Here is a 13253-nt window from a genome sequence, read left to right on the forward strand (position 1 = left end):
CAGGCCTAATCGCCAGCTGTAGGCACCATCTAAATTATTGCCTCCTGTAACCTATCAAAACGAATTTCCCGTTAGAAACTATCACTTATTTGAAGAATATAAAATCCTCTGGCAGCAGGATTATTTTATTCCTGCAACAAAACTGGTCAAATTAAGGTCCCACACCTCTACTGTGGCTGTAATAGTATTTGCACATTGCAATAAAGAGATCATCCATGTTGTTAATATAATACATGTCATGTCAGCGTCATGAATCGTTAAAATGTCGACAAAGGTTTTTAATGACTGTCACGCCCTGACCTTAGTTATCTTTGTTTTCTTTATTATTTGTTTAGGTCAGGATGTGACGAGGGTGGTTTGTTTAGTTTTGTATTGTCTAGGGTTTTTTGTATGTCTCGGGGTTTCGCTAGTCTAGGTGTTTATATGTCTTTGGTTGCCTAGATTGGTTCTCAATCAGAGGCAACTGTTTATTCGTTGTCTCTGATTGGGAACCATATTTAGGTAGCCATATTCCATGGTTATTTTGTGGGTTGTTATTATATGTTTAGTTGCCTGTTCTGCACTAGCCATGTTGCTTCACATTTTGTTTAGTTCTGTTCAGTGTTCTCTCTTTATTAAAGAGTTATGTTTTCTCACCACGCTGCGCCTTGGTCTCCTCTTTATGACGACCATGACAATGATGTATAATATTAACATGAATTATATCTTTCTTGGATTGAGGAAGGAAATAGGTACACTGCTGTTCAAAAGTTTGGGATCACTTAGAATTGTCCTTGTTTTTGAAAGAAAAGCTAATTTTTTGTCCATTAAAATAACATCAAATTGATCAGAAATACAGTGTAGACATTGTTAATGTTGTAAATGACCATTGTAGCTGGAAACGGCTGATTTTTATGGAATATCTACATAGGCATACAGAGGCCCATTATCAGCAACCAGAACTCTTGTGTTCCACGTTTTGTTAACTAATCCAAGTTTATCATTTAAAAAAGTCTAATTGATCATTAGAAAACCATTTTGCAATTATGTTAGCACAGCTGAAAACTGTTGTGCTGATTAAAGAAGCAATAAAACTGGCCTTCTTTAGACTATTTGAGTATCTGGAGCGTCAGCATTTGTGGGTTCGATTACAGGCTCCAAATGACCAGAAACAAAGCACTTTCTTCTGAAACTCGTCAGTCTATTCTTGTTCTGCGAAATTCAGGCTATTCCATGTGAGAAATTGCCAAGAAACTGAAGATATGCTGGCTTTCTAAGCAGAGTTGGAAAAAAAAGCCATATCTCAGACTGGCCAATAAAAATAAATGATTAAGATGGGCAAAAGAACACTGACACTGGACAGAGGAAGATTGGAAAAAAGTGTTATGGACAGATAAATCTTAGTTTCAGTTGTTCGGATCACAAAGAAGAACATTCGGGAGACGCAGAAAAAATGAAAAGATGCTGGAGGAGTGCTTGACGCCATCTGTCAAGCATGGTGGAGGCAATGTGATGGGGTGCTTTGGTGGTGGAAAAGTGGGAGTACAGGGTAAAAAGGATCTTGAAGAATGAAGGCTATCACTCTATTTTGCAACGACATACCATACCCTGTGGACGGTGCTTAATTTGAGCTAATTTCCTCCTACAACAGGACCATGACCTAGAGCACAGCTCCAAACTATGCAATAACTATTTAGGGAAGAAGCAGTCAGCTGGTATTCTGTCTATAACGGAGTGGCCAGCACAGTCACCAGATTTCAACCCTATTGAGCTGTTGTGGGAAAAGCTTGACCGTGGTGCTTCAGGAAGCATGGGGTGAAATCTCTTCATATTACCTCAAGAAATTGACAACTAGAATGCCAAAGGTCTGCAAGGCTGTAATTGCTGCAAATGGAAGATTATTTGACGAAAGCAAAGTTTGAAGGACAAACTGATTATTCAAATGAAAAATCCTTATTTATAACCTTGCCAACGTCTTGACTATATTTCCTATTCATTTCGCAACTCAATTCATGTATGTTTTCATGGAAAACAAGGACATTTCTAGGTGTCCCCAAACTTTTCAACAGTATTGTATATGATGCTGTTAGGTGTGTCAACAGCAGTTTTGTTGGGGTTGGTTGTCCTATTAACTCTGGGGTTGAGGAGATCACAATGTCCAATATGTTGAACACACATTTAATCAACAAGGGCTCAGGCTATAGACATTGAATGAAAGTAATATAGGGCCCGCTGTCACCCAGGTCTAGGCTAACTGGGATAAACCAGTAAACCAACCATTCAGCTGGAAATGTTAGTGAAATGGGTCAGTTTACTCATTCAGTTCACCCAGAGCATTGGATAGTTTTTAAACCCTAAACTCCAATTTACCCCTAACACCCCATCTAAATCCTAACCCCATACATCCGGCCCCTAGGCTATAAACCCCTATGACGAAAATAACATCCTGTATGGGTTCATACATTAAAAAATGGGCATTTTACAAGTCTAGTTTAGAACAAGATTGCACTACAAAATTGTGTTGATTAAAAAAAAAACTGAATTGGCCTGTGTTGGTGACCAGGGTGCAGCTTTGTGTCACGACCTCCAGTGTGCTAAGTTTGTAAGCTTTTCTATGGGATGTTGGCCTGGCGCCCGGGTATGTTAGCGAATCACTGATCTAGAATAAAGACATTGTGGAGAGGCAGCACCGTGTGTATAAACCCGCCCTCAAAAAAAAAAAGATTGCGTTTCCCCAAACCCTCTCTGTCTACCCGCTTTTCCTTTCTTTTCTTTCCTTTTAATTTTCCAAAACTCTGCTTTTATTAACTTCAAAATATGACTTTTATGCCGAGCTATTTGTTACTGCTATCAGGTCTCCGCGTTTTACTTACGGTTGATTTGGATGTGGAAACAAGTAACTTCATTGACCTAAGCGCCCCAGAAGTAATCGACTACAAAGATCCCTGCAAAGCTGGTAATGTTACTATGTTTCATATTATATGGGATATTTAATTATAGTTAGCTTTATCTGGATTCCCTTTATAGATAAGACTGCACATTGGGCAAGACCGAAGTGATGGTTGATTTAAAGGGACAGGCAATGAGTTGAACTTGTTTTCACAAGCGCGCCGCTCGAAGGTGAAGCACATCACTTACGTAGTATAGCAACAGCGTGTAAAGTTACCGAAATCAATTATGGTATAAATGATAATAAACTCGAGGCCAAGGCCAACCATATCGTGTATGGTGCGCCGGGCATTGTTCCACAGTGGTGTGTTAGGGGTATTGTATGGAACACACAGACAGCTGTCAAATCCAGACTGGGCTGAAAAGCCTTTGTCCATTAATCAATCAAGCATCACTTTGAGCTTGCTTCAATACAATTCAATGTTCTCTGTTATGTGAAGATCATTTATCCTGTTTTACCTTCTGTAGTGTATGTAGGAGGCTGGAATAGAGCTATGGAAGACTTGAATAGAATGGCCATGGAACATGTCAAGTGGGGGCATGATGAAAAAGATTCAAAACAGAGGATATGGCCTTTTGATGAATCTAGGCGTGCTAAATAACATTGGGCACAAAATGTGGTCCTAAAACCTGTGTGTGTGTGTGTGTGTGTGTATATATATAAGACATAACATTGTACTTAAGCTACTGTAAATTGGAGGCTGGAATAGCTATGAAACAGATTTAATGAACAGACATGGAACATGTCAATTGGGTGCAAGAGATGATAGAGTCAAAACAAGGGACAAAGCCTTAAGGGATATTTCACCTATGACTCTGGGTTCGTTTTGATCGTGTCCAAGGCACCTCTAGGTCAGTGAGATCTGTTTCACACATATTGACCACCAAGAAGTCATGTCTGGGTTTCGCGCACCGGATTATACATCCGATGACCTCATGTGGATGAGATCTGAACATTAACGTAGTCCCGCTTTGTGGCATTTCACAAAGCCTCTATGTTATGACTATCGTTCTATACATCTGTGTTCGTGTATACTTTATATGGTTGTCCTTGTTCGATAGAGCCATTGGACATTTCCAGCGATGTTCCTATCGTACATCTAACAATGAATATGCCAAGGTGCCACATTTTCTCTCAGCCTCTGAAAGACTACAGCTCAGCGTGGGCCGGTGCTTCCTGCTCTGGCCCTGTCAGGCATCGTGCATTTGCTATGAATGCAGGACCTTGTGGTACACTATAAGCAGACTAATACATAGGAAGTCGAAACTTCCTGATCCTACCGGTGAAATTAAAATGTGCTCATTCTAGCTTGTGGTGAGCACTTTTTAAAAATGTTTATGACAAAGTCTTGATGTTTTTAATATAGAGCTAAGGTGAAATGTCCATTTAATTGAATCCATCAATTTAAACACACAGGACTCTAGGGTATGTAACAAGGTACTTCATTTTGTAAAAGGGTCTGCTCAGCCAGGAGACTGTTATCCACAATGCTATATGTATCTGTGACCACCTGGGTTTGAATTAGGGCTGAATATTTTCCCGGTATTTTACAAATGTTCCATCCCGAAAATAAATCACTAACACGGTATTTCCCGCCAAAACCGGAAGTGTCATTCAAAAGCATTTAAAGGATATAAATAACCCTGTGTCTGGATTTGAATAGAGTTTTAATCAAAAATTCAAGCACGAAAATAAAATAGAAAAAGCACAATGATGTGCTCTCTTGGGTAAATAAATTAAACAAGCTCCAGTAGGCTAATCTTTTTGAGTGTGAACTGTACTACTGTACTGTATTGTATTATACTGTATTATATGGGCTGGAATTAGGCCCCTCGTTCAAACCATGATAAAGCAGAGAGAACATTCTGGTGCAGCACCATGTGTCCTACAAAGTATAGCGAATTTGGTTATCATTTTTAAGAATATTTCCCCTAATGCTATTAGCCTGCCTACCTCTTTCTGTAAGAACCGATGCTGATGATGAGAAGCAGGAACGGAGAGTGAACATTTATTCAAGCACAGACAAGGAACAGGACAGGAACAGCGTCAGAACAGGGGGAACAAAACAACATGATGACAATAATGCTGAAGCGGGGGACAACCTCGGGAACAGACAGATATAGGGGAGGAAATAAACACAGGTGAGTGAGTCCAGGTAAGTGTAATGGATTGCTGATGCGTGTGACGAGGGGAGCAGGTGTACGTAATGATGGTGGCAGAAGTGCGTTAAGCAGGGCAGCCTGGCACCCTCGAGCACCAAGGAGGGAGAGCGGAAGCAGGCGTGACAGTACAGTACCCCCCCCCCCCCCCCCCCCCACTAGGGGCGCCACCCGGTGTCCCGTCCGGACGAGCCTGGCGGGCCGGCCGAGGCATGGGCACTGAAACAGCCAGTCGGGGGGAGACAGCTTGATGAGCCCGCTGGGACGTGGTAGCCTGATGAGCCGACTGAGGCATAAAAACCTGGCGATCCGGCTGAGGCCTGACGTGGGATGGGCGACTGCCGAGCCACAAATCTATGAGCCGGCTAGGGCATGGAGAGAAAAAGGCACAAAACACCAACATCAAAATCTCGTCCCCACTGTAAAGTATGGTGGAGAGAGCATCATGGTTTGGGGCTGCTTTGCTGCCTCAGGGCCTGGACAGCTTGCTATCATCAACGAAAAATGAATTCCCAAGTTTATCAAGACATTTTGCAGGATAATGTAAGACTATCTGTCCGCCAATTGAAGCTCAACAGAAGTTGGGTGATGCAACAGGGCAACGACCCAAGACACAAAGTAAATCAACAACAGAATGGCTTGAACAGAAGAAAGTACGACTTCCGGAGTGGCCCAATCAGAGTTCTGACCTTAACCCGATTTAAAATGCTGTAGCATGACCTTGAGAGCGGTTCACTCCAGACATCCTAAGAATATTGCTGAACTGAAACAGTTTTGTAAATATGAATGGTCCAAAATTCCTCCTGACCGTTGTGCAGGTCTGATCCGCAACTACAGAAAATGTTTGGTTGAGTTTATTGCTGCCAAAGGAAGGTCAACCAGTTATTAAATCCAAGAGTTCACATACTTTTCTCACCCTACACTGTGAATGTTTACATAGTGTGTTCAATAAAGACATGAAAACATATAATTGTTTGTGTGTCATTAGTTTAAGCAGACTGTGTTTGTCTATTGTTGTGACTTAGATGAAGATCAGATCAAATTGTATGACCAATTTATGCAGAAATCCAGGTATTTCCAAAGGGGTCACATACTTTTTCTTGCCACTGTATATATAGGGCTATAAATCAATCTTGAACAGGATGATCTATTTTGGAAGCAATTTGAATGGAATTGATGGAGAGAGAGAGACTGCAAGAGTATGCTCGCTCTTGCACTCTATGCAGCTGCAATAAACATTTAAAAAATTAGGTGACCCTGAAAGCCAGATAGAGATATGTAAATTAGACTTACATTCGGTCATTATACTACTGTAGCATAGGCTATGCTGCAGCAAATGTAGGTCCACCTGCCACAATAAAAAGTTACCATGATGAGATGATACTGATACATACTGAGATTGGCTGTCGGTCCCCACCCTGAGCATTGAACATGCAGTGACTAGAGAGAAGGCCGTAGAGAATCCAGATTTAGACATTGCATATAATTTAAAAGTTCCATTTCACGTCATGTTCATATAAATAATTTATAATATTTTATTACAATTTATCGGTTTCTCACAGTTATTTATCCTGGGAAAAGGGAGTGGTTTTAGGTGGTACATTTAGGTAAATCTCAGTAACCGCTAGCCTAGTTTGAACTCAGATCATCTGAGGTTGTATTAATCCACGGAGCTTCCTCAGAAAATGTACACTCAGACACGTGAGCGTGGTTCACTGAACCCCCTCCATCATACTTCAATGCCATTTGGCCTCTTCCTCCTCTTCACAATGACCCCATTAGCTAACAGACTAGACATCAATAGATCAAACTCGGGTCACAGCACCATTGTGATCCACTCCAATGCTTTTTATTTGTATTTAATAATACATTGACGGTGCACTGAATAGGCTCCCTCTTCTTGGAGACCCAGTTTACAATTGTGTTCAACTATCTGGTTCCCCACATCTCTCAACTCCCCTCTTTTCTTCCCTTTCCTCTACCTCTTTTATATCACGTTACTCTCATCTTCTCTCCACCCTCCCAACCTTCCCCATATTTACTTTTCCCTCTCCATTCTTTATTTCCTCCTTTGTCCTGTTCCCTTCTTCCCTCTCCCCCCTAATATCATCTCTGTCCTCTTCCTTCTATCCGTCTCTCCGTTGCCTGGAGACCCGAGGTCATTGAGGCCATGACAGAGTAGTCCTCGGTTGGAAGCCGGTGAAATCCCACTGGCTGCAAGGCATGTGCTGAGCACTGTAGGCCTAGGTCTGCAGTCATTTACAGTCACTCTTTGCATGAATGACTTTGCTTCAAAGGCAGGGACAACCAGGGCTTATTGCCAAAGTACTTAGTTAGGGTTACTTAGACCCAGGATTTGGTGGTTCCCTTCTCCATCATTTACTTTCCCTTGCCCCATGAAGTGGTGCATCATCACCCATGTACAGATGTAGGGTCTTAATTTGAGCCAGATTGTTACAGCAGGAAAATAATCCTGCAGCAACAGGAAATGTGAATTATTATGTGGATTATAATTAATGGACATTTTTGTAGGGGTTTATACACTTATACAAACCCTTAAAAATTGAAATCGCAAACTTCAAAAACCTTTTCAAACCTCAAATACACTGCACGTTTTACATTTCCAGCAACTCCCGTGTAGATTTGGCCTTGTATTTTAGGTTATTGTCCTGCTGAAAGGTGCATTTTCCCTCCCAGTTTTGTTGGAAAGCAGACTAAACCAGGTCTTACTCTAGGATTTTGCCTGTACTTATAGCTGTATTTTGTTTCTTTTTATTAATAAAACATCTCTCTAGTCGTTGCCCATGACAAGCATACCCATAACATGATGCAGCCACCACCATGCTTGAAAATATGAAGAGTGGTACTCAGTGATCTTTTTTTTCCGACAAACATAATGCTTTGTATTCAGGACAAAAGTTTATTTTTATCACATTTTTTGGCAGTATAATTTAAGTGCCTTGTTGCATGTTTTAGAATATTTTGATTCTGTACAGGCTTCCTTCTCTTCACTCTGTCATTTAGGTTAGTATTGTGGAGTGCTAATTTTCCATGGACCTTATTTGAACATGTCACAGTGTGAGGGTAGCCACAAGGGAAAAGGGGAAAAAAAGGCAGAGTGTAGATCAATCCCACTAGTAGACTCATTCCCTCTGGACAGAAGTCAGCAAATTCCCAAGAGGCATCTACTTTAACATATTGCTTTGACTACTTAATTATAAATTCTGAGTATCATATCTGAAATTTGCCAATCTTTACGTCATGCATCTCACACTTTGTGGCTCTAAAGGTTCGATTTGTCATGGCAGGTTGAATTGAACCTGTTTTCTGATCAATTTCTCTCAACTCACTGTGCTAATTAAGCCTTCCGATTGTTATGCTTTGACAGGTTACTCTAACTGACAAGTAGCAGCCTGTCTGGGTATTCAAAGAGTATGGCCTCTCAGCTCTACATCTGCACACTGCTGCACACCATCATGCCGATCTATGTGGTTGTATGGGTATTGGAACATGACCATAAGGTTTGTGTGGGGTTGATTAGATTACTGTATGTAATGGGGGAAAAGGGTCCAGATTCAGAAAGCACGTCTATTTCAACCTCTTTCTGTACACTGAACAAAAATATAAACACACTATGTAAAGTGTTTCATGAGCTGAAATGAAAAATCCCAGAAATGTTCCATACACACAAACAGCTTATTTCTCTCAGGTTTTGTACACAAATTTGTTCACATCCCCGTTAGTGAGCATTTCTCCTTTGCCAAGATAACCCATCCACCTGACAGGTGTGGCATATCAAGAAGCTGATTGAACAGCATGATTACAGGTGCACCTTGTGCTGGGGACAATAAAAGGCCGCTTTAAAATGTGCAGTTTGGTCACACAACACAATGCCACAGATGTCTCAAGTTTTGAGGGAGTGCAATTGACATTCTGACTGCAGGAATGTCAACCAGAGCTGTTGCCAGATAATTAAAATTGTATTTCTCTACCAATGCCATTTCAGAGAATTTGGCAGTACGTCCAATCTGCCTCATATTCGCAGGCCACGTGTAACCACGCAAGGACCACCACATTTGGCTTCTTCACCTGCGGGATCGCTGCTGAGCAGTATTTCTGTCTGTAATAAAGCAATTTTTTGGGTAAAACTCATTCTGATTGTCTCATTCTCCCCAGTGGGTGGGCCTCGCTGCCAAGTGGGTGGGCCTATGCCCTCCAAGGCCGCACCGCTGCTCCGAAGGCTGTACCGCTGGCTTTACCGCTGCCCAGTCATGTGAAATCCATAGATTAGGGTAACTTAATAAAATTGTTGAAATTGTTTCATGTTGCGTTTATATTTTTGTTCAGTATAATTGTGTTCTGTTGGGCATCTCTGTTTAAGTATGAATGCACTGTATGTGCTCATACACGTGACAGTTAGTGGGTATGTGAGGGTTATTTTGCAGTGCATACTGTATGCAGGAGCTGTGTGCGCTTGTCAAACAGTAGTCTAACAGAGCCCTGAGGGCCTCCCATTGGGGGAGAGGGAAGCACCAATCACACATCAGCTCACACACCATAGCCAGCAGGCAGGGTGTGGGCCTTACTGCATAGCTTCACACATGTCAAAAATGAGGGACCTAAGCATAACATACCCCAAAGCACTGCTTTACATGCTGTAGGTGATATACTGTCAGCTGAATTCAAATGCGTACCATGCCGAGTGGCTGTAGATACATTTATGTTTTAAATATACCAGATTCCCACCTTTATTTCCAGTTTCTTCCAACTACTGTGTAGCTATATATTCGGGTACAAATAAAGGTTTACCAAAAACAGTAGTTGTCTCCCTTTCACTTTTTCCATCTCTGTCTTCCTGCCTGTCTAAATAAGTATCTCTCTAGTTTTGCAAACTTTTTTTTTCCAACTGTGAATCGCATTCAAACAATGTTTCAGCTGCATGATGAATTCTTGGTTGTGTCTGTGTGTCTGCTCTAGCTGCCTTCCTGGGAGACATTGCTTTGGATGAGGAAGACCTGCGTATGTTTAAGGTGGACCGCATTCTGGATGTTATTCAGAGGTCCATCCAGACCTTCAACGACACAGATGCAGGTACATTACAGGAGCCATGCTGGACATGGAGGATTCACAATTGGGGTCAATTTAGGGTGTGTTCACATATGACTGCCATCTGAGTTGCTAAACCATGTATGAATTTTAAACGAGGGGTTACATTTGTTTTCCGAAGGGACTGAGTTCAAATTGACTGAATGACCTCAACCCTGTAATGGGTTACATATCTGTTTGCATGTGTTTGTTTCAGTGAATGGTTCGTTGTCCAGTGAGAGCAGTAGGAATGACATGTCTCCAGACAGCCATGGGCAGGGCTTTCGTCGCAGGAGGAGGGCTGCCACCTCCAGACCAGAGCGGGTGTGGCCAGATGGGGTCATTCCATATGTAATCAGTGGGAATTTCAGTGGTGAGTTCTGACTAGGAGATAGAGAAAGACCTTAAATTGACTTGATTTTCAGATGCTTCATTGATTGTTAACGTCTCTCCATCTGTCTGTACATATCTACAGTATAGCTACATACCATAACTTTGTAGCATTATAGAGAATAAATCATTATTTGTTTGCTTTTGATGTTCAATCATATAAGTTGTCTACTAATGTATGACATCAGTAATTCAATCCACTGAGACTCTCAGTGCAGTCCTTGATTAGGGCACTTGAAGGACCACCCTCCCTTTTAGGCAGCCAGCGAGCGATATTCCGTCAGGCCATGCGTCATTGGGAGAAGCACACGTGCGTGACCTTCATTGAGAGGACAACGGAGGAGAGCTACATAGTCTTCACCTACCGGCCGTGCGGGTGAGTGACAGGCCATTGTTGCAATAGGCTATAGATGGGTTAGCTGAGAAAGTCATCAATATGAAGCTCATTCTTCAATGCGGCAGAAGGTTGTGATTCTAGATGGTCAGATAGATAGCACCAATGACAAGAAACTGCGATGTGGGGAATTTTAAGTGACTCGTTTCAGATAGTTTTATCTTGTTATTTTCACTGATCTAACATCGATGCTAATATGGCCTAAATTCGCTAGCTAACTAACCAACAACTGTAGCGATGTATTGAGAACCAGTTGAGAACAAGTTCTCATTTACAACTGCGACCTGGCCAAGATAAAGCAAAGCAGTTTGACACATACAACAACACAGAGTTACACATGGAATAAACAAACATACAGTCAATAATACGTTAGAAAAAAAGGATATATACATTGTGTGCAAATGAGGTAAGATAAGGGAGGTGAGACAAGAAATAGGCCATGGTGGCGAAGTAATTACAATATAGCAATTAAACACTGGAATGGTAGATATACTGGGGTGCAAAGGAGCAAGAGAAATGAATAAATACAGTATGGGGATGAGGTAGTTGGATGGGCTATTTACAGATGAGCGATGTACAAGTGCAGTGATCTGTGAGCTGCTCTGACAGCTGGTGCTTATTAAAGCTAGTGAGGGAGATATATGTCTCCAGCTTCAGGGATTTTTGCAGTTCATTCCAGTCATTGGCAGCAGAGAACTGGAAGGAAAGGTGGCCTAAGGAGGAATTGGCTTTGGGGGTGACCAGTGAGATATAACTTCTGGAGCGCGTGCTACGGGTGGGTGCTGCTATGGTGACCAGTGAGCTGAGATAAGGCGGGGCTTTACCTAGCAAAGACTTGTAGATGACCTGTAGCCAGTGGGTTTGGCAACGAGTATGAAGCGAGGGCCAGCCAACGAGAGTGTACAGGTCACAGTGGTGGGTAGTATATGGGGCTTTGGTGACAAAACTGATGGCACTGTGGTAGACTGCATCCAAATATAGTGTACATGTTGTCAACAACCTATGCCAACTCTGTCTGTTTTGTCTCATAGTTGCGCCCCCGTCGGTTTTGTTGCTAAACAGCCAACCCGTCTATTAGGATACCAAATCTTCTCTTGTCTCTCCAGGAAAGCTCAATGCACGCACCTACTACTTAGAAGTCCTTTATGCCCACCTGCTGGTAAATTACAGCTCTCTCCTGATTTTCATCAGTACAGCTCCATCCCACAGAACATTGCCAGATGCTTCTGGGTTGTGGCCTTCTAAGCTGTCCTTGACACAAAATATATGTTTTCCTATGCAAAAGAATGCACTTCAGGCAGGAATGCTTCACTGTCATTTTAGCCTATACCTTCAGCTCCTGTGGTTTCAAACCTGGTGATTATCTCCATGAGCAGCAACTACATGCCTCCACATTGACCTTAAACCTTTTCACAATGTCTGCCATTCAGACAAGGTTCATACTTCACACTGCAGGACTAATTGCTCTTTCTTCTCTCATATTTTTTTGCTTAAGACCGATTAGGACTGGCTCCAAATGCATAGTCTAGCAGTAACACTCTCATCCTCGGAACCACATACAGATGCTGGTTCAAACCCTTCATCAGCCCTATGAATTTCTCATTCCGCTGCTCTTTCTCCCTGCTTCTCTGCTCCTGTCATTTCACAAATAAATACAAATATGTAAGGAGTTAGAAATTCTGTTCTCCTTTGAAAAAGAAAGAAAAGACTGGGAGCGAGGCTCTAAGATAGTTGTTCTACACAGGAGATTTGATTCTAGACCATGTGTAAGTACACCGTTTTTTTGGCCAGGGCTGACTTGTAAAAGAGTTGTAAATCTCAATGTGCCCGCTCGTCAAATAAAGGATAAAAAAAATTTAAAACAATGTGTGTGTTGCCTGCATGTGCTGTGCAATTATTTTCAACCTGTTACTGTATGTGTGTTTCAACCTGTTACTGTATGTGTGTTTTTTAGTGTTTTTGCGCCTCCTATAGCCACGTTTCCCCCCCTTGCTCCAAAACTAGCAGAGATCGTCACAAATTGCATGTGACAAAAAAAGAAAACCTGGAACATTGCCTCAGAGCAAAATCTTTGGTCAGTTTCTAAATCTGGGCTTGGTTTTCATGTGTGACTGACCATAGAGCTAGAGCTGTATTATATTTCTCCAGTTGCAGAGTTTGAACATACTGGGTTATTGAAGTGTGCGGGGTAAACGATCAAATCCATTTTCATTCAGGGGTCAAATTAGAGTCAAATAATGAACTGAAAGAAAATCAATGAGTACAAATCAATGGGTAGTTTTTCAATTCAATAAAT

The 13253-nt window shown here is 41.8% G+C and overlaps 1 protein-coding gene across 2 annotated transcripts in view; it reads left to right on the top strand.

Moving 5' to 3' along the window:
• Positions 1-2696: 2696 nt before the first annotated feature.
• LOC109892542 (bone morphogenetic protein 1) overlaps positions 2697-13253 on the top strand; it is a 50336-nt gene continuing 39779 nt past the window's right edge. For both annotated transcript variants that reach the window (XM_020485144.2, XM_020485145.2), the window contains exons 1-4: positions 2697-2935; positions 10066-10179; positions 10391-10546; positions 10822-10939. In XM_020485144.2, the coding sequence (XP_020340733.1) occupies positions 2797-2935; positions 10066-10179; positions 10391-10546; positions 10822-10939 (527 nt within the window). In that variant the 5' untranslated portion in view covers positions 2697-2796. The remainder of the gene's footprint in view (positions 2936-10065; positions 10180-10390; positions 10547-10821; positions 10940-13253) is intronic.

This window comes from Oncorhynchus kisutch, linkage group LG6 (genome assembly GCF_002021735.2).
Source record: "Oncorhynchus kisutch isolate 150728-3 linkage group LG6, Okis_V2, whole genome shotgun sequence".
Classification (NCBI taxonomy): Eukaryota; Metazoa; Chordata; class Actinopteri; order Salmoniformes; family Salmonidae; genus Oncorhynchus; species Oncorhynchus kisutch.